Here is a 21,654-nt window from a genome sequence, read left to right on the forward strand (position 1 = left end):
AGGAAGTATAACGTTTGTCTGCAACAACAACAACACTGCAAAACACGCAAAATGGAAGTTGACCACCACACTGGTCACAGAACCCGGGAAGTTCATATTGGGAACAAAAACGGATTAGCGCCAGCGTGGGAACAAACCCCAGGAAGTACAACAACAACAAAAAAGAAATTTTAAGAAAAATTCTAATAAATGAAAATAACAATAAGACAGAAAAAAAAACGTCATTTCAAAGTTTATTATGAAAAATATGTTGCACAATATTTAAAGACTCACACGGTCAATGCACATGTGTCATTTGTTACATGATTTTTCTAACTAACTACAGGAATGCGGAGCAGTGATTCCCAACCACTGCGTGCTGCGCCAGATCAGGCGTGTTGCAGGAAGTCGTCCATTTTCACGCCGAGCGACGCGACGCGACGCAGCCCGACTGAACTGTCGCGCAGTCTGCGGGCTTTGGCAACTGTTTTGGTTTGTTTTAAATAAACGGCCGGCTCAGTCCGCCGTAGGTTTTGCCACGATTCAAAATTTGAGTTGGCCGGGACGTTTTTTCCAATGTAAAATGTGCGCCCTCGCCTCAAAGGTTGGGAAACACTGATCTACAACAGGACGTGTTGAATGTCTAACTTACTGTCAGTGGTTTGCGTGTATTAGAATAAGCTGCACATGAACGGTGCTATATTAGAGCAGTATTTACATCTGCGAGGAGGAGCTGCTGCTTCCTGAGCTCTTGGTCTTCTGCCCCCTGTTGGCGCTGGGCTGACGCTGCGCCCGTTGGCCAGACCCCTCGCGCGCCTTGTCGGCGGCGCTCGTCGCTTTGCTTCGCACTGCTGATGAACCGCAAGAAAATATGGGAAAACGTGAAGAGATGAGGCCAGCGGGGAGCGCAGCAAACACTCCGAAACGGGGAGAAAATGCTTCTCTGCGAAAGGTTTGATTCAGTCAAGGCTATCGGGGTAATCAAATATTATTGAAGCGGTCCAATATACTGCATTATCTTGATAAGCACACCAAGATATACTGTTTTTCCTTGTTGAAATATTTTAAGTACTGTGTGACTTGTAGCCTAAACATTGTTGTCATTTTTCTGCAGTATAAATAATCCAGATGTGTGTAAAAATAAAGCTTTTTGTGCCATAGTATTATTATTCTTTGAGCGATTTACCAAAATGCAGCACACATGCTTCGTCAACACCGCAACTTCTAAATGACAACATTGTTGGGTGTACGTTGACGTGCGGCTACGCAAACATGTGGCACTACGCACACGCGCACACGCTCGGTGACACAGACACACACGATCATCGAGGCCGCGAGGACAGCAGACGAAAAAGCAAACACTGGAGCAAGACCTTGAGCGTGAGGAGCGCTTCCGACGTCTTGGGCGCCGTAGGCCGCCATCTTGGCGCCGACCCTGGCGCTTCGGGGTCCGGGCGCCGCGGGGGCACCCGCAGGCATCTTAGGATTCTTCCCGGAGCTCGAACTCTCATCTGGGGCTGGAGGAGAAAAAATGTTAGTAGCACGATCACAAGCGGTCTAATGATGAGGCCTCCATTTTGAACAGCACACCGAGCACTAACCTCTGGCCTCCGCCTTCGTGGAGGGGATGCCGCCGCCGTCGCTGCTCTCGGGGACCCTCTGGCCGGCACACATGGCCTTCAGAGTCTGGAAGACCGCTTGGGGGGCCACGTTCATCTTCAGCAAGTCCACAATGATCCTAGACGGCCAACGCGGGCGTCAGTGGGCGACCACCACCCGACTGGACTCCAATTGCCACAATCTGGTTCTCGAGTCCCGACACTTATTTTGGCGATGTGCTGTCAGGACAGTTCCGCGTTTTATTTCTGTAACTTACTGTTCCGCAGAATTTGGATGTGTCGGACATTTACTGTCGCGGTTTAGTCTTTTTCCTATTTCATCTTTTTCTTTTTTTACTTTTTGTCGCTCCACGTCAACACAGTTTCCAGTTAGACGACAGAAGTAGACGGAAACAGTACTTTTTCAGTTCAGATTCAGGTCTTTGTGATATTCCGGGCCCAACCGCCAATAGCGAGAACCCATAAATAATTGATGCCTATTTTAATTGCACTGAAAAAATATTGAACCCCAAAAATTATTGAATAGGTAGAGATATACCAGCTATAAGCATTTGGTGTTGGCTGCCCCGCCCCCCACCAAAAAAAAAATTAAAATAAATAAATAAAAAAAACAGAACAACAATTTAAACAAAAATCTGCAACTTGGTGAATTTGCGGGTGCCAAATTGCTAACATTGCTAGGAATAGAAAACTAGATACGCCAGTGCGTGAAGCCGCGTTATTATTGTTAAGATTATACAGTAACGATTATGTTGTCCAATTTGAATAGTATGCCGAATTATTTTGATCTTATTGCATAACATACTGCAATAACTCCCAAGGTAATGTTCTTGATAATTTTGTAAAAAAAAATGGAAATTCCGAAAATTATTCTGGAGGGCCATTTCTATGGGAACAACTGACAACTCTGCAGTCAAAGCCATAAATGCAATTTTACTCATCATTTCTTTTGGTGTTTCGCTTTCTGACCTTGGTTTCCTCATTTTCAGTTTTCAGCCGGGAATTTTTCCTTTCGGTGCATCGCCGGTTTATTCTGCATTGTGCCACCTAGCATTTAATTGTTCTGCCTGTCACTATAGTCAGTGGCATAGACATATAAACAAAGTATCTCTGGAATTGATCAATACGAATTCTCAGACAAATGAAGCGAAATAGGACGAGTTCCCGCGACACCCGCGATGATCTCTCACCGCACCCTGTTCGATGGCCGCTCTCTCCGCCCAACCGGTCGAGGCAGACGACCGCGACACTGAGTCTGCGGTTTCTTCCTGCCGAGTGTTTGTTCATGCGGGGTTTAGTTGGTCTCTTAACTCATTCACCGCCAGCCTTCCCAGTTAACATTGATATTTGACTTCTAAAGCCGTCAATGGCAGTGAATGTGTTTAACGTGCGAGGAGCGTGGTTCTCGACCGGTTCCGATATCTGCAGTGCCTGGACATCCCTGCCGTTGTGAATTGGCAGTGCAGAAACAGAAACTCAAAATCGGAATTGCGTGACCACCAGCCTCACTTGAAGACCTCCTGGTCCACGGTGACGCCCGCAGCCTGGCTCAGCTCATACAGCTCACTCTCTTCGGCGTTCAGGATCTTCTTCTTCTTCATGGCGTATTTCTGCACGTTGGTGGTGACCACCAGAGCCGGGGAGTCGGCAGAAGAGGGCCCCGCTTGCTGGGACATCGTGGCAGGAACGTCCAATCAGCGCACGAGAACTAAAAGAAAATTCAAAACGAGGCAACGCAATCAATAAATGTTTAGCCAAGTGTACTGCGTTATTAGCAACAGGTCACTATCGACACACGCGGAAGCAACCATACACACATCACAATGAAGTACAAAGTACAGCGTAGCGAGAAATACACACCGTTCAATCGGTTTCGAGAGTCGTTTTCATCCACCAAAGCAAAAGTGCAGACAATGAAATGAGACGCGCGCCACGTCATCATCGTGCGACACGACGCGTTGAATTGTGGGATACGCAGTCCGCCCTGTTCATTTTGCGTCTGTCGTTTATCCCCCATTATTGACCCTGAACAAACAACAAGACAAACTACAATTTTAGGCTGTAGCAAAATAATTTCCACTTTGAAACGAGTTGTTACGAATAAAATGATGAAAGTTCCATCAAAACCCCTTTGCAGCACTTTGTGATGACAGCTTTGCTGTGTGTTTGTTTACACGGGTGGCAAAAGTACCCACACGCTGTACTTTAGACTGAAAAGCATAAGTACTGATTAAACTCTGGTATTTAAGTCAAAGAAAACTCTGAAATGCACTTAAGTATAAAAGTAAAAATGCATTTTTATACAATACTCGTTTATATAACTTGTCACAATGGGGATACAAATGTCTGAAAATAGTTTCCCTTCCCTTTTATTGATTTGCGTAGTGCTCATACTGAGAACGAAGGAAAACAACACGATCAAAACAACGTTCCCAGAGCCTTGCTAACATTGTGAATTGGAAAACAAAAAATGCTGAATTCGCTAATGATAACTTTATGTTGTTTTTTTTTCTGATTAGAAGGAGAATTTTTGAAGTGCTTTTTATCTGTTTTCAAAAGTAATACGACGTCAGAAAATACATTCTCAAGTAAAGTGCAGATACCTGGAAAATCTACTTAAGTACAGTCATCAAGTACAACAATTTTGTTGAGAAAGCCTTAAGTCAATGACAGGTTAGTGTTTCCTCTATGCAAGCGTTGCACGCACAGCTGCATTCAACTGCAGAATGTGCTGCGCGTGTGTTTAACGGACAGGGAGAGAGCGACGCAGAGGTTGCAAGTGCGACGCTCTCGCAGCGCACAATGGCGATCAATCAAGATGAGCGCGCAGCTTCATTGCATTGTGATGCACGGTTCTTTGCGGATGGCAAGAAATCGCCAATATAGACATAGGGTGAGCCCGCAAATGACATTCATCTTCAATCAAATCAAGTGCTCGTTTTAAAAAAAAAAAAAATGAAGTTAGCAGTTCAGAAATGACTTCCAAACTTTGTGAAAGAAGTCTGTGGTAACGAGACAAAAGCCAAGCGCAGCAGCTGGCACTAAGAGGGAAACTTGAGCAGTAATTATAGAGTAAGTCCGGTCCGTGTAGCGAGACATGACATTGCGGGGATAGTTCTTGCTGAAAACAGTTTGTGGAGGATGGCCGAACCCTCCTCGGCTTGCTGTCCCTCCTCTTTGTGTGGGACGGCCTCGGCGATATAACGTTCAAAAGCGTTGCGATAGACCAAAAGAACATTTGAAACAGAGAGGCTGAGGAGTACCAAGGTAAGGCTTGAAGGTGCATGAAGTAGCATTCAGAGTTAACTTTGTATGCATGCTTGAGAAGGCTCGTTATATTCTCGTAACAGGTCCTCCGTTTTAGGTGTTCTTAACTACCTGGTGACTGACTACGGTCGTCAACTGGATTTCTCCAAGAGTCTCCAAAACACTGTCAACATTAAGCGACTAAGCCTCAAGAGGAGGCCTCGAGCGGCCGACGGCAATGCGGAAAAAACGCAAAGCGGCATTTCATCGGGCCAGTGGCATTCTGCGGAGTCCCTGTCATCCTTCAGCAATGATGACACAAGACTCCTGGGTCGACCTCCACTTCCTCCACCGCATGGATCCACGGCCGATAAACATTCTTCCAGAAATGACGGACCGGATCGCAGTGGTGAATTAAAGTCCTCGCCGGCTGCGAGAGCTCCTTCTTTGCAAAAACAAAACCCTTTGTTGGAGCAGACCATTGCTGAGCAACACCTACATTTGGAGCAGGAGTCAACAAGCAACTCTCTTGGTATCCGCCGCCGACTGGCCAGCTTTGGTGGCGTGAGCTCCCCTGGTTCTCTCTCTCGCTTCACCGGTTTGGGTGCTTATGACGACAACAACAAGGGTGGCAAGGCTTCTGGCATCAGCAGCGATACGGATGGACGCCTTGGCTCCTCCCTGGGAGGCAGAGGCAGCACAGGCTGCCTCCGGTCGAGCCCTCAGGGATCCGGAAGAAGCACGCCGGTTTCGAGTCTCGGCCCCACGCAACTTCTGAATGTCCGTGATCAAATGGTAGTGGCTCTGGAGAAGCTGAGGGAGCTGGAGGAGCAGGTGAAGATCATCCCCTTGCTCAAGGTGAAAATATCAGTCCTTCAGGAGGAAAAGAGGCAACTGGCCTCTCAACTCAAGATCCAGTATAAGGAGGGGAGTACCGAGGAAGAACTCCAAGTCAAAGAAAAGAGGGACGGCTATGACTTCAACGACAGAGATGAGGAGATGTTGGCACTGGAAAGAGCCATTAAGACTGGACATTATCCAACATGGCAAGGAAGAAGCCGTTGCCATGGGAATGACAAGACACTTGAGGAAGAAGCCATGAATGAACACAGTCATACATCCATTGCACCGCAAGTTCAACTTGGACGCAGCCTGGAATTAGAAGCAGAGATTCAAACCCAACAACAAGTTATCGCTGCCCTGACGCAGAAAACCGTTCACTTGGAAGCCCATTTGAAAGAATCCTCTCTCCAGGCTGAGATGAGCCGTCTGAAACTGGAGCTTCAAGCTGCGGAAGCTAGAAACCGAGTGGACAAAGCCTCCTCCGCCAGGCCGTCCACTGCCAGCTGCAGCACCGAGGCGAGGCCTGACACCAAAAGCCAAGGGGTCGGCAACCACACTGAGCTCAAAGATGCCGGCACGGGGGATGCTATACAGGTGAAGAGCGTGGCTGTATCGTGTTGTGGCCCCGAGTTGAAGAATGTCTGCATTGGCCCAGATCTCGCAATGAGCCGCTGGGAGGTTAGAGAGCGAGCGGAAACCAGAGAGAAGGGCGTGGGGGTCCACGTTTCGACTAACTCCCAAGGAGTCGGAGTGGAAGTGAAGCTAAACGATGCAGAAAGCAACACGCAGGTACCGTGGCGGAATTTGGCGCGTAAAGAAGTCAAGTCAGTCGCATGCGGCGACTGTTCTGTGGATGTAATCATCCGCCAGGCAAAGGCCACGGTTTCTCGGGGCGTGGCAACAGATCCGGTCAAAGGGTTAGCTCTTGGACTCGTGGCGTCGTCTCAGACAACGTCCCAGCGTACCAACACTGCATTCAGCTCCGTGTCTCGTTTCACAAACACAAGACAAGCCATCAGCATGGACTCCGGCGCAAACACCGTCCTCAGAAGCCAAAACAAGCACACCAACACTACCAAGGTCGCTGCGACCAGGACAGCATCAGTCGGCAACAGGGCCAAAGACGTCAAGTGCATCCTGAAGACACGCACAGTTGGTGTGGGAACCAGCCCCCTGGAAGAAAATGTCCCTCAACCAAATACCAGAGACTTCGGTGTTGGATTCACAAGCATTCATGAGAACTTCCTGGTCGGCCTCAAAACCCAAAACATGGCCTCCGGACCATCCCATCTACCTGACCCAGTGAAGACGAGGAGCATTGGCGTCGGGGAAGGGAAGATACGGGATCTGTCGGGTTCGAACGGTGCAGCCGGTCAGCAGATTGCATCGTCTCAGTGCAATTCAGAGGTGGACAGTCGTGTAGAAAAGATACCGGCAGTACTCAAGTCGTGCAGTGGCCCTCAAACTGAGGGTTTTGCTGAGCGGAAAACCAGCTCATCACAATCAGCCAGTAACAAAGATGCACCTCAAGGAGGTCCATTGGATTCAGGTAGATCTTTTCATTGGGTATACTGTACATCCGTTCATCCATGTGCAGAGGATCCTCGGTCTTGTTCAGCGGTGACGCAACCCAAATTTTTCCGTACAGTACGTCAGAACGCACTAACCTGTGCTAATGCAGTGGTAAAGTCAGAATTACAGTATTTGTATCAAAAAGAACACTTCTAGGCCATGAATATGAAACAATCAAATGAAAAACTGTAAGCACGGCATTAAGTGAGCGTGCCGTGTGACCGCATATGCGTACGCCGCTGCACAAATTTGTTTCTTGCGCGCAATCCGTATCGAACCATCGTAAAACCAGGACCCTCTTTACAACCCCATAAGGGACTCAAGTCACATGATTTCACTCAATTCAGACTTAAGTCGCCAATTTTTGGACTTGGTTCGCTAAAACTTACGAAAGACTGCACTTGACTTTGTATTCATGAGACTCGACTTGACTGGCTTGCTTTTTTGCCACGGTAACTCGGCACTTGCTTGAAAATTGAAGGTGAAACCTTGAAGCTGGCATATGACTTGCACATACTGCTTGTGTGTTACTCCTACCTCTGCCACTAGGTGTCAAATCCTTTTTGGTTTGCCCTTTTTAAAAGCCCTCTCGTCATCTTTTCTCTGCCGCAGTCGACAGAGAAATTCAACTGCCTGCTGACTCCTGCAAGTCCTGTCAGCAGGGTGGCTGCGACTCCGAGGTGAAAAGAATGATACAGCTTTTAGAACAACAGACATCATCCGCCGTGAGAGGTAAACAACCATAAATCGCTACAAAAACATGGCGACAATATCACGTGGCGGTTGAAAATTCAGCCTGTGCCGGCGAGTCTCTTTTTCATTCTCACGGCTGTGTTAAACTCACCATTTTAGCTTTGGAGGAAGTGGCCGCCTCAGAGACACTCGCAATGTTTGGAATGTTATCTGGTTTTGGAAGTCGTTTTGCCGCGCGGCAATTTGTGGTCGAGGGCCTAAAACTGAACGTCTCGTTCGGGAGCGAGGAGCGCTGCGAGTGCAAATGTTCTCTCGCACACAATGCACATCGCAGATTTAGAATGAGAAGAAGAGAAACATCAACAAGTCCTTGAGCTAACGCACAGAAGTATTGACTTCTGTTGTAAGGACTTGTTGATGTTTCTCTTCTTCTCATTCTAAATCTGCGATGAGCATCAGCAATAATAGTTGGCAGCGTTGTATGTAGCAAAAAATTTGAACCCAAATTTGGTCAATTTCATATTTGTTCACAAATCGATACTGGTTTTCGGGTTTGTTTCCTGTAAAGTTACGGTTTTGGAGATGCAAGGTTTCCGCGCGACGAACTTTGACAATTAAAAATCTCAAAAGAGAAAAACAGACGTGAATGCGAGCGAAAAGCAGCAAGAATAAACAGCGGCGTTGTATGAGTTGAACCAGCGACCGTGGCAGTCGTAATTAACCGAGTTGTTGCCCTTGCATCCATTGTGTGTCGAGATGGATCAACACCTTTCGGTGTCCCGCGCAAGGCCATGAAGAAGGAAAACGGCGAGCAAGGCTGCAGCAACACAAGGAAAAACCTGAGGTTCATGAAGGCGGCCAGCGGGTACATACTTTTTACGTCTTTTGCGTGTACGTTTAACCTTTACGTTTTAGCTCCGTTCATCGGTGGTGGGAAGCAATTCTGCTTTTATTAGGGGACTTTTGTAGTTCTACCTAAGTACAGAATGTGAGTACTTTAGCAACCTCTGCCATTTATGGATATATATACATATATCATTCTATTATGAAGGTTGAACCCGCCTCACAAGCTGCCTGCCGCTGACAACCCGGACGAGGCTCCTGTGGACGTAACCCCGGCGAGGCGTCTCAGAGGTGTCATCGCCAGCAAGGCAGCCAAAGGGTCTGCAAAATCACAGATCACCAAGCGGTAATGCTGCAGTCGTGTTCTAGGGGGCGCTCTCGTGCGTCTGAACCAGCGGTGGGCCACGAGGGGATGCCTTGAGATGCGAGTTGAATTGATTCCGTGACCACGCTGGTAACTCAAAACATTCATATCACAAATCATCTTTCCCTATTGCGATGAATGGAAACGCCATAAATCCGTTCCAGCCGCCGAAAAAAAGAACAAAATTTTTTTTTCATTTGCATAATTTCACTTCCTAAAAACATAGTAAATATCTAGTAAATTTCCTTTAAGCGTTATAACACTGCCACATACATAGCTAGCTATTCATTAGCCTGTCTTTGGTGTTTCTCATTTTGTGTTAGCATGAAGCTAGCGGCCTTAATGGTTTTAATTACATAGCGGCAGAATTCTGATTGGAACATCCACAGCTAAGAGAAACGCTATGAAATGAAGAAAATAGACTGTTGGGAACAACTGAGTAAAATGAATCCGTGATGTCGCTTTACGTTTCCAGGTGCAAGTTCAGCGAGAAGATGATGTCGGCTTGCCAGGCCTTGAAGACGCACCTGAGTGACGGCAAGCGCTTACCAAGCAGGGAGCTGGTGAGGTTATGCTGCCGTAGATGCTAAAATGCTAACGTGTGCACCCCCAAAGCCAGTTTGACTAAGCAACATCCAATCGGGTAGGCTTGCCTATCATGAGTAGAGCCACAAAAAAAAGTTTCAAAAAGCCATGCACAAAAGGCGGCCATTTTGGTTTGAGGCTGCCAATTTGTTTTACGGCCATTTTGGCCAATTTTATGGGTCCTTCATTGGCAAACTACGTATAGAGATCTTGTCCGATTGCTACCACATGTTAAATGTGTATGCTAGCCAGATGGGCAACAACGAACTGTGACGATATTTAGTTTTGGTCACTGCATGTGGTTGGCAAAATGGACACTAATAAGTTGAGAACGTGACCGACCGAATGACTGCGTTTGACTGAGCGCCGTGTTGTCTTCCCCGCAGCGCGACTGCTTGCAGACGGTCCAGCAGGAGTGGTTCTCCGTGTCCAGCCCCAAGTCGGCTTCGGTCGAGTCCGTGGAGGACTACTTGTCCGGCTTCCGCGTCATCTCGCCCTCGCTGCTGCGACACGTCGCCAACATGGCCGACGGCAACGGCAACACGGCGCTGCACTACAGCGTGTCGCACTCCAACTTCGGCGTGGTCCAGAAGCTGCTGGATGCCGGTACTGCGCACACATTCGGTTTAAGGATGTCCGAGAAAGACGGATGATCTTATTCGCGTTGGACATCGTTTATAGTTTAGTGGTGTTGAATAAAGACCAGGGAATGACAAATTTAGTGTCCGCAGTTGCTTTTCTAAACCAAGAGCAAGACTTATAATTGAAGGTCAGGCCGTACGGTGACTCTATTACACTGTGTGAAGGAAATCGTAGCATTAGGAGCAGCGTAATCGGGTCTGTATGTTTCTAATTTTGTGCTCCAAACTTGTTTAAATAGGACAAAATATTTAGGGGTTCACCTTTGAAGGACCGCTGGAAATATCCCAAATGAGCCTAAAATAGCTGCTTCACACCAAAATGGCAGACATCCTGTGTCTTTTTTCGGCATTGGTTCTTGAGGCTTTTTTGTGAGCGTGCTAGTGAAAGACACGCCTACCAAATTTCATTCTCCAGGGGCAGAATTTTTTGGAGTATGTGCAACACGTCCAAAACGGGGATTTATTTGGCCTAAAAGAATGACAGAAACGGAGTGTTTAACATTTAAGTCGGCTTCACGAGAGGGTCAACATATTTGTCAGTGTATATACTTAGTGAGTTAAAAACGGATTTGTCATCTGCAGATGTGTGCGACGCCAACAAGCAAAACAAAGCAGGGTACACGCCCATCATGCTGGCCGCGCTCGCCGCCGTGGACCGGGCGGAGGACATGAGCGTGGTGGAGCAGCTCTTCAATAGAGGCCACGTCAACGCCAAAGCCGGCCAGGTCAGTCAACGTTTTAGTTTATGCTTAAGGTAGCCTCATTCATTGCACTGCTCAGATTTGATTCTTTTGGGGGGCAGCCAGACCCTTTATGTCTTAAGAGGTTTTCTGTTTCTTGTATGGTTATCGAGAAAAAATGGCAAGAAAAGAAAAAGCAAAGGCACGGCGTTTCGATGCTCAGAAGCTGAATTCCCATGAGATTTTCTTGAAATCTTGTAATCGCTGGCCCTCTGCCAAGCAGGCCGGTCAGACGGCGCTGATGCTGGCCGTGAGCCACGGCCGCGTGGAGATGGTGCGGGCGCTGCTGGCCCGCGGCGCCGTGGTCAACGCGCAGGACGACGAGGGCTCCACGGCGCTGATGTGCGCCAGCGAGCACGGCCACGCCGCCATGGTGAAGCTGCTGCTGGACCAGCCCGACTGTGACGCCGAGCTGACTGACAGCGTGGGTGACGTGCCCGTTATTCACGATAAGCGCCACCTTGCACAGTAGAAATAAGCACGAGAAATAGGGGGTTAAAAAAAAAATTTAATCCACAATTCGCTCAGTTACACAAGACCACATACTGTACATACACGAGATGATGAAAACTGTCAACTTGTACAGTAGAAATAAGGGTGACAACTAAAAATAGTCTCCAACACAACAAACAAAATCATCTGCAGCAAAAGTCCAGCACATGTTCTGCAAATATACGCATCATATAATTAATGCGGCCGCTCCCCTCGCCCATTATTCATGAAAACCAACTATCTTGCACAATAGAAATAAGCACAAAGACATGAAATCTACAATGTTAAAAAAAATAATAATAATAAAAAACTCATGCACGACCACCTGCTATGCGTATGTGGCATATGGGAATTCATGATATATGTCAACTTGCACAATAGAAATAACCATGACTACAATGTCCACAGCTTGTCAAACATGACCACACACTGAAACTGTACCATATAAAAATTCATGACAACACTAGACTTGCACAATAGAAATATCAGATGACTAGAAATAATTTCTAGAGTGTAAAAAAAAAAACCTGCATGCACAGACATGAGCATGTGCACCAAATGCATGTCTTATACTTAATGTGATAATTATTTGACAGTTATTCACCTTGCATATTAGAAATAAGCACAACGACTATAATTACTTTACAAGGTAAAAAAAAAACGAAAAAAAAAACAGGTCCTTAACTCCCTCAGTCACACATTTCATGTCAACGCATACGTGTCATATGATGTTTTTGGTCGCTCCCCTCACCAACAACGGTCACCTTGCACAATAGAAATGAATACAACGGCAAGAAATAATCCACAAGTTGCAGTGAAGGCACAAAACGTCTGTTACGAGAGGGACACAGCAGGTGGCAGCAGAATGGCGTCGACTGAAGCCCCCGCAGTCCTTCCGCCACTCAACCTGAAATGTCGTTTTGTCTCCAGGATGACAGCACGGCCTTGTCTATTGCCTTGGAGGCGGGACATAATGACATCGCCGTGCTTCTCTACGCGCACGCCAACTTCTCCAAAGGACACTCTGAGGTATGCGCATTAGAGAATTGATTTCCTTTTTTGAAATGATTTAATAAAAGAGTAAAAAAAAGATATGTTGTTTTTTTTTCAGGCGCCTCACTGTGGAAGATCGTGATTTGTTTCTTCTGGATAAAACTATCGCAACCAGGAATTTGCCATTTCCTATTTTAGCATTTAGCCAAATATTCTATATAGGATTTGTGTTGGCTTGAGTACATAAACAACGCTAATAAATGTCACTAAATGCATCTTTTATTATATACTATCCACAATCTGTAATCATTTGTGATTCACGCTAATGAACGCATATTCGCGGTTACCCTATTGCAGATTTCCACTGTTGGTGGTCGGGCCTGGTCCTTATCCCCCGTGAATAGCGGGGCTCCGCTGTGAACAGAACGACTCAAATGAATCCACAAAGTCATAAAACAAAGCTCACGGCATGCTAGCTTCATGTACGATCATAGAGTAAATGCATTTTCTACCTTTCGCGAGTTATCCATGACAACCGCCACCTTGCACAATAGAAATAAACAGAACGAGTACAAATGATACGTTTTCTGTCGTGGAATGTGTGCGTGTGTGAGTGCGCGTTTATGTGAGAGCGAGAGTGGCTTCCCGGCAAGTGCAATCAAATTAAATCATATACAAGCACCCCCCCCCCCCCCCGCACCCCCCCAACCAATAATTTGCTGTTGCCACGGCAACAGGCAGTGTTTTTTTTGAGGGAATCGCACGACTGACACGCCGGTTTCACCGCATTCATCTGGTGGAGACAACCCTGGGACTCAATTAGAATGCATTCAGGTGTTAAATTGACTTCAAAATTATCGAAATATACAATGTTTTTTACGATTACAAATCTTTAATATCACATTGTGGTACTTGTAGTATCAACAGAAGCCAGCCTTGAATATTCATTGACAAGACAATGTAAGAAAATAACACAAAAATGTAAGTGTTACTCTTAGGGGTGCTAAAGTTGAAATTACAGGTGCTCAAAAGTTATTTTAGAAGGTTTAAATACCCTTTCACGCCGCCTTCCCAGCGTTAGAGGGAGAAATCGGCCCGATTGTCGATGATTTGGTCGCAAGGGAGAAATCAGACTTAAAAATCACCCCGATTTACGGTACTTGTGTACCGGCCTTTAGATGGCGAGTGTGAAAGGGGACATTCCATCACATCTGTAAGGCGCTTGATAATCGGTCCTTTGCCGACTGTGGTCAGAGGGGAGAAATCGAGGTAAAAATCACTTCAAATATACAGTTGGTACAATATGTCCGTACGGCCGTCGACGGCGAGCAGGAAAAGGGATCAGCGCTACATCTACTGATTATGGGTGGAAATCAAAATTGGCCCGATTATCATCAGTATGTGTGTGAAAGGGGCAAGAGCCCTTGAATAATCCGCCCAATGTAACTAGTTGCTCATTGCAGCATGGCCATCTAATGCCGGGCACACACATTCCAATAATCGGGCCGATTTCGAACCCGATTTCTCTCGACCAAAGTCAGCAAAGTACCGATTAACGAGGGCCTCGCAGATGCGTCTAGGAGCCCCTTTCATGTCGGCCATCGTGTCGCTCAAGTTTTCGTCTATGTGCGTAGCCCGCTAAAAAGCCTGGTGTACGCATACGATAACCGGGCGGGTTTTGAGCCCGATTTCCCCCTTCCGACCAAAGTCGGCAAAGGACTGATTATCGGGGGCCTTGCTGACGTGACCAGCAGCTGGCCCTCTAGAGCCTGGTCCAGATATACCGATAATCGGGCTCACATTGACGAGGTCTCGGATAATCGGTCTGATGCTAAATAGAAACGGGGCTCGAAACTAGACGATTATCGGTGTTGTATGTACCGGCAGCATCAGCTGGCGAAAGAGGTTGCTCCTCACATTTATGAGGCCCTTGATAATCGGTCCGTATTTAGTCGGAGAGAAAAATCGGGCCGCAAACTGGCCCGATTATCGTTTTTTTTTTTGTGTACGGGGCTCCTCGTTACATCTACTCGGCCTTTCTTGGCTCGTCCGGATGCTAATAGTAGTCGCTTTCCAAATCCCAGACGACAGAATCACACGCAGCCCATGTGAAGCACTTTCGACAACTTTTTTTTTTTTTTTTTTTTAATGGAAAAATACGACTAATGGCCTAACGGGAACCAGATGTCGCCTGCGCCGTTCGCAACCTTTTTTTTTTTTGCTGGCTTGTAATAGGAGTCGTGGTGTTTACACGGCGGGCCTCTTCCCCCCCCCCACACCCCACCCCTCCGCTCAGCTGAGATGGAATGCAGCGTCAAACGCGGACCTCGGAGGGGAGGGAGGGCGCGACGACAAGGAAGGGAGTCCCGACGTTGAAAGCACGCGGAGGGAGAGGCAGACGCGCTCGGGCCCTGGCGCAGACGTCGGGAAGCGATGCAGACGGGAGCGTCCGCATTGCCCCTCTCATTGATTTGTATATGAAAACATAGTGCTTCTTTTTGCTCCCCCTCCCCTCCCCTCCTCACCCCTCCCTCCCCTCCCCTCCCCTCCTCTCCCCCATGCTCCCCCTTTCTGCTTCCCGTTGAGTGATCATCTGATGAAGAGACTAGCAGCTCGCTGCTATGCGGGCTTGCTAATTCTCTCCCCCGCCGCCGCCGCCGCCGCCGCCGCCGCCGCCGCGCTGGATCCTGCAGACCGCGCTCAGGTAAACATTCCGACATTCCCGGATGGATGTGCGCGAGAGAGGGAGGCATGGAGGGTGGGGGCGGGGGTGGGGGGGTGGGGGGTGCAACCTCAGTCGGATTAGTCAGGGAAGGACGCAAGGCTTGCTGTGGCGGGATGTGGACGAGGGGATGACGCCTTCATTCCTCCAGGGTGATGCTGCAGACCACCCGCACCCCGCGACAACCCCCCACCCCCTCCACCACCCCACCCACCACCTAATCGCCTGCTTGTGTGCGTTTAGTTTGTTTGTTTACCAACATCGCAGCACGCCGCGATCCGTGTTTAGCGCGTTCCGTGCAGCCGTCTATCAGCTTTCTGTCTGCTCTGCTCTCCTGCAGCGTGGCGGCCCCCTGAGACCCTCAACATTGCATTGACGGGCTGAAGGGGGGGAAAAAAAAGAAAAAGAGAGAGAGAAAAAAAAAACCATAACAAAACGCAGTAGTTGCAGCGCAAACTGAAAGGCGAGTGACGGTGCGACTGAAAAAATATAATTATTTGCATGCAGGAAGGACAAGTGACTGCAAAGGATTAATGTGACCACAAAAAAAAAAAAAAAAAAACACAAAACATGGCGGACTGAGGCACTGACCCCTCCACACATACATTTCATAAATAACAAACACAGTATGTCGTCCATATACTATTTTTATTTATTTTTTGCAGAAAATCCTCCAGTTCTTTGATTTGTGTACAAAATCCTACTAAATTCTAGTGAGTTCATAACATTTGCTCACTTGGACACACAAACATGAACAAATACATCCTTTTTCGCGATTGATTACGCTGAATACTACAATACTTACTTTGCGACAAAGTCAAAATGCTTGTTTTTTTTTTTTTTTTTTAAATGCAAACTTGTCTACTTCCAAAAAAAATAAATACAAAAATTACAGCAACCCACAGATGTTTATTCTGGGGGTGTTTGGCCCAAAATTCATTCTAGTGAGTGTGTTTAAACATTGCAACATGAACACATTGATTTATTCAATAAAAAAAAAAAAAAAAAAAAAAAAAAACTTAAAGTAAACCACAAATGTTTTTTTGTATTACGTTATTTTTGGCAGAATCCTAGTGAGTATTTTTTTTTGGTATACGCATACACAACAAATATGTACTTTATTCACTAATTCCACAAAATCCTACTGTACTTAGTGTTTGTGCAAAATCCTACTAAAGTCCAGTAAGTTCATCCACAAAAAAAGTCCTTACTTGTACAAACACACACAACAATTATGTATTGTAGTTACTAATTACACACAATATCACACTAGCAAGTGTGCAAAATCCTACGAAATTTTAGTTTGTTTAAAAAAAAAAAAGTGGCAAACTTGTACTTTTTAATCAACTTTTTAAAGTAACCAACAAATGTTTTTATGTCACTTTTCTTTTCTTTTTTTTTTTTAAATCCTACAAACTTTTTATGATTTAATTAGTAAATTAAAAACTTGAACACACAAATGAATACATTTCAAAATAGCTTGTTAAAGTAACCCAGCAATGTTTTTTTCTTTTGTTCAAAAATTCTAGTTTAACGTTTTGTACAAAAGCCAACTAAATCCTCGTGAATGCAGTTTTAAGTCATTGGAACCTCTCTCCCGGTCCCCCTCCCCCCCTCCACCCCTCCCCGCCCCGCCACAGCCGGAAGCCGGCGGGAAGATGGAAGAGGACGACGGCGGCCTGAAGAAGCGCAAACACGACGAACGACGTGACAAGGCGGCGGCGGGGCACGACACCGCCGGCGAAAAAGTCAAACGGAAACGAGGGCGACCGCCCGCCGAGAAGCTCCCCCCGAATCCGCCCGAGCTCACCCGGCAACTCAGCACCCTGGTCGACATGGTGGTCAACTACAAGGACGGGTGAGCAATTTGTACTTTGTCACGCAGCCCGTGACAAAGGTTGTCAACACTTAGTTTCGAAAAACTCCGTTCCAGTTTTCGAGGTTGTCAGCACTCGGTTGAATCAAACAAAGTAACAACGCGCGCTCCCTCGCAACATTCCAACGCGACCTTCTTTGTCCTTCCAGTTTGGGTCGACAGATCAGCAAAGGCTTCGTGCAGCTCCCTTCCAGGAAGGAAGCCCCCGAGTACTACGAGCTGATCCGAAAGCCCGTGGACTTCCGCCGGATCAGGGTGAGCGTCCGCGGGAGCGCCGGTCCGATTCCCGGCGGGTTGCCGCTCACGTGCCGACGCGGTTTCTTTTGGCAGGAGCGAGTGCGAAACCACAAGTACAGAAGTGTGGGCGACCTGGAGAAGGACATTTTCTTGTTGTGTCACAACGCTCAGACCTACAACCTGGAAGGATCTCAGGTGAACTTCCACAATTTCGATTGCTCAATCAAACTAAGTCATTTCCCACATATTCGATATGTACTAGTACACTCTTTTCCCTCATCAGTTAGCAACTAGTGGAACGACTGAGACGCACTAGTAGAACAACTCTCCTGTTCTACTCTGCTTTCCGCTACTGTACAACCTTTCTGCACACTAGTAGGACAACTACTTGTTACTCGTGAGGCAAAACTAGCGACTACAGCAACTACTGAACTAGTTGACGTCTGTGTGCGACTAATACTACTAGTGAAGCTCCAGATGTTAACTCGTAGAATTCTGTAACGTGGCACGCAGTTGTCAACTAGTGCACAGTTTTGCCTCACTCGTCACATTTACTTTTCCTTCTAGTCTGCCAAAGTTGTCTTACTAGTGAAGACAAAGAGCATACTAGTACGTGGACTTTAATCGAGGATATTTTGATAAATGTCACATGACAAGTCACCCATGTGTCCAACAGCTCCAGTGTCGCTTCGACTACTGGCAAGGAGTACTTAACGTCAGATTTGTAATTTTTTTGCCTTAAGTATCGGCGGCCTTCATGGGTACCCGATACCTTGAAAAAAAGGCCGGTATCGGCCCGATACGATCCCTGGTATCGGTACTTGCCCATCCCTAGTAACGGTCAGGTTCATTTGTGTACTAGCAGGCCAAAAACTAGTAGTGGAACAAGATTACTAGTAAGACCGAGTCCTTCAGCGAGGGCGGTCTCGCTGAATTGTCTCACTAGTGGGTACAAAGTGTACTAGTACATGGACCTAAGCTGGAAATCAAGGATATCGACTAAATGCTCAAACATAAGCAGAATGTACGTAAGTAAGCTGTGTATCCACTTTTTTGCGGACTGCCCGTGAACGCCGCGCGCTCGTCTAACCGGCGCGTTGCGTTGACCGCCCCAGATCTACGAGGACTCCATCGTCATCAAGTCCGTCTTCGAGAGCGCCCGGCTGAGAATCGCGGCCCACGAGGAGCCCGAGCAGACGGTCGCCGGCGGCAACGGCCGTGCCGCCCGACACCCGGAAGGAGGTAAAGCGGACCGCTCGGCCGTCCGAAAACAAACGTCCCGACGTCGTCGGCTTGCCGTGATCGCCTCTTGTGTCTTTCATTCTCCGGAAGCGCTGGATCACGAGGAGCGGAGTCGCAATCTCACGGCCAACAGGACGCCTTTCTACCAAGACCGGGATGCCGAGGAAAACCTCTCCAAGGATGAAAGTTGAACGGTTGTCGGGAAGACTTGGAGTCCATTTGTTTCTTCGTCATTATTCTTAACCAACACCCCCCCCCCCCCCCCCCAAAAAAAACAACAACAACAACAAAAAACTCAGCCGCAGAAGAAACGTGTCGAGAAGCCAAGCCTGAAAAGACACAAGTCTGCCATTGTGGTTCCAAGCGGCCATTTTGGCCATTTTTGAGGGTCCTTCAAAGACTACTCGAGATTTTCTTCGATTGCTATTAAATATCAATCACAAGTACAGCGGTACCTTGCCTTTTTTGGGCTAGCCAAAATTTGAGGTACCACCCAGTCAGCAAACCGACGTCGCCCTGATGTCGCACGGAGAAAAATCGAAAATGACCAGCATACGACATCTGAACGATTCAAGATGGCGCGCGGGCCAGCGTGGTTCTACTCCACTGCACAGCTCAGTGCTGCATTCACTTGCCCAAGGTGCGCCGGAAATTCCGCCACTGTATAAAATCGCCCCATAGAGCAACACAGGTCGCTGCAATACATTTTACTATCCAATGTCAAAAGCAATACGGACTTGTTAAAATAACAACCTTCAGTAAAAAAAAATAATAATAAATTAATGAACATAAATAACAGCAAGATCAGCACCCGATTCCTCCACTGACAGCCTGCAGAAGGAAAAAAATAAAAAATAAATAGCAGTCACATGACTTCAATATCTCACATCATCGTGTAAATTTTGTCATTTAAACCACGTGTCAAACCGACCGGGGCTATTTTTTGGTGTTGACACACGGATTTGTTTTGCGTGACATCACCTGTTAGACGGAACCGCACACGACAAACTATCATTAATGTCGGATTAAAACAGAACAAAAGTGTGGAGAAAAAAAATGGAAAAGAAAGGCAATCCTCACAAAACATTGCCGGCTAGTAAATCAGATGCACAGCGATTTATATTGTGTAGTACTAGTCAGCGAAAACCACAGTTAGCTGGTCGAGTTACCTTTTAATAAACGTGTAAAGATGGATGCGGCCTCCTGGCGCACTCGCTTTGTTCCTGCTGTAACACGAGACGTCATCATCTGTGGCAACATTGTCGTTTGAATTGAAATGATCATTGACCTGGAAAATGCCGGTGCGTTCGCCAACACAGCTGTGAACCGGTCAAAATTGCCGCCTACACAGGACAGGACAGGACAGGACAGGACGCGATTGGCTAACGTGATATACAATGAGAAGTTCGCAAGGAGCTAAAAGTAGGCAATAATTCATCACCCACTAGGCCCCGCCCATTAAAGGCACACACACAACACTACCGTTTTTGCCCAACATACAGTAATTACACTTTAAGAAGGTAAACAGTTGATTTCTTTACATTCTCTTTTGTCGTGTTTTATGTTTTTGTACAATACAGTTCTATTTGTCTTTATTAAAAACACAACATAAAATGGTGATGATTTTTGGGTCCTTTCAATGGGGAACGGTGATTTTGAATGCAACTTGTAAGTCAAGGTACTGCTGTACTGGACAGATTCCCTTCAGATTCTGTGGACCGGCATCGAGGCCTCGATTTCACGGTCTCGCCGTGAACTCGCTTGTGTTTTTTTGCTGCGAAATGGCTCGCTCATTCTTCGCCGCTCTAATCGTTCTTTACCATTCATCTGCTGCAGATGCGACGTGAAACCAAACCAAACCAAAATACTGCTTTAAGGAGCGTTTTCAATCTGCGCGTTTGTATGAAACGCCTTCACTGGGGTGGTCGCAGCAAGTGGACAAAACGTATTGGGACACAATCCCAACTTGCGGGAGTTTGAAAATCTCGCTAAAACCGAGCTAGGAGTCTCAATATTTGTGTCCATGTTGTGGAGCATCAAAGACATTCTGAGGTGTGAGGACTGCAAGAATCCGGGCACACCAATGTGATTATTATTATTATTTTTATTTTTTTTCCTATTTGGACTTTGAATGTGAATTCCCAGCAGACACATCTTGTACACATTGTATGTGAAGCGTGTTGTCGGCGACGACGTCCATGACAATCCCTGGAAACATGTACTGTATCTGTTCAACTGTTAATACATTTGATCAAAAACCGCTCCATGCCTCGGCGCTCGTGTCGGATTCACCGGTCTAGATTCCGAGTGACCCGTTCCGGTTGACTGGCGGGCAAGAGATTTTCTGGCCGCCAATCGGGATTGACTGGGAACCATTCGAGCTAATCCAGGTTGACAGGTGACCAATACAGATTGAGTGGCGAGCAATCCAGATTCAATGGATCAGGATCGCTTGGAGACCAACTCGGACTGACCGGATTTGGATTGAGTGGTGCCCATTCCGGTTTAACTGGCTCGGGTTTGAATGGCCACCAATGCAGCCAATTCAGATGCACAGGTTATCTGGATTGCCTAGCAACCAACCCCCTTTGCCAGGATCCTGATTGCAAGGTAACCAAGATTGATTGATTTAAGAGATTGACTCAATCTCGCATTGATTTAATATGGATTGACCGCCAACCAATCCAGATTGACTGACCACCAATCCAGACTGTTTAGCTCTAGATTGACCAGGAACTAGTCCACCTGAGCCATATTAGCAGATTGAGTGGCAACCAATCCAGATTCAATTCGATCCGTTATACCTGGAGTCCAATTCGGATTGACTGGCAACGATCCAGATAAACTGGCAACCTGTACAGACGGACAGATGACCAATCCAGATTAACTGGTTTGGGATGTTGGAAATGGAAGACAAATAAATAAATTCCACCAGGAAAATGTGGTAACTTGTATATACACTACTAA

The 21,654-nt window shown here is 46.8% G+C and overlaps 3 protein-coding genes across 5 annotated transcripts; 2 read left to right on the forward strand and 1 right to left on the reverse strand.

Annotated features, from left to right (window-relative positions):
• Positions 1 to 220: 220 nt before the first annotated feature.
• On the reverse strand, positions 221 to 3,601 carry mzt2b (mitotic spindle organizing protein 2B). 2 transcript variants are annotated; one of them, XM_061747532.1, is made up of 5 exons: positions 3,459 to 3,601; positions 3,108 to 3,306; positions 1,581 to 1,717; positions 1,353 to 1,496; positions 221 to 830 (listed from the first exon to the last, which is right to left on the reverse strand). In XM_061747532.1, the coding sequence occupies exons 2-5, from the start codon at positions 3,272 to 3,274 to the stop codon at positions 694 to 696; spliced, it is 585 nt and encodes a 194-aa protein (XP_061603516.1). In that variant the 5' UTR covers positions 3,275 to 3,306; positions 3,459 to 3,601; the 3' UTR covers positions 221 to 693. The 2 variants fall into 2 exon arrangements, with proteins under 2 accessions (XP_061603516.1, XP_061603517.1); XM_061747533.1 differs by lacking the exons at positions 3,108 to 3,306; positions 3,459 to 3,601 and adding an exon at positions 2,794 to 3,101.
• Positions 3,602 to 4,264: 663 nt separating this feature from the next.
• Positions 4,265 to 13,189, forward strand: LOC133465105 (KN motif and ankyrin repeat domain-containing protein 1-like). The gene is made up of 11 exons (XM_061747554.1): positions 4,265 to 4,271; positions 4,963 to 7,236; positions 7,872 to 7,991; positions 8,709 to 8,817; positions 9,004 to 9,141; positions 9,635 to 9,722; positions 10,131 to 10,350; positions 10,968 to 11,110; positions 11,349 to 11,549; positions 12,548 to 12,646; positions 12,729 to 13,189. The coding sequence occupies exons 1-11, from the start codon at positions 4,265 to 4,267 to the stop codon at positions 12,750 to 12,752; spliced, it is 3,423 nt and encodes a 1,140-aa protein (XP_061603538.1). The 3' UTR covers positions 12,753 to 13,189.
• A 1,706-nt stretch (positions 13,190 to 14,895) lies between these two features.
• On the forward strand, positions 14,896 to 20,949 carry LOC133490014 (probable global transcription activator SNF2L2). Of its 2 annotated transcripts, none has more exons than XM_061799482.1 (6): positions 14,896 to 15,314; positions 16,906 to 17,190; positions 17,358 to 17,463; positions 17,539 to 17,640; positions 18,561 to 18,687; positions 18,778 to 20,949. In XM_061799482.1, exons 2-6 carry the CDS (start codon positions 16,991 to 16,993, stop codon positions 18,876 to 18,878), a joined length of 636 nt encoding a protein of 211 aa, XP_061655466.1. In that variant the 5' UTR covers positions 14,896 to 15,314; positions 16,906 to 16,990; the 3' UTR covers positions 18,879 to 20,949. The 2 variants fall into 2 exon arrangements, with proteins under 2 accessions (XP_061655466.1, XP_061655465.1); XM_061799481.1 differs by having other exon boundaries at positions 14,898 to 15,314; positions 16,973 to 17,190.
• Positions 20,950 to 21,654: the final 705 nt, after the last annotated feature.

Source organism: Phyllopteryx taeniolatus, chromosome 15 (assembly GCF_024500385.1).
Source record: "Phyllopteryx taeniolatus isolate TA_2022b chromosome 15, UOR_Ptae_1.2, whole genome shotgun sequence".
NCBI lineage: Eukaryota > Metazoa > Chordata > Actinopteri > Syngnathiformes > Syngnathidae > Phyllopteryx > Phyllopteryx taeniolatus.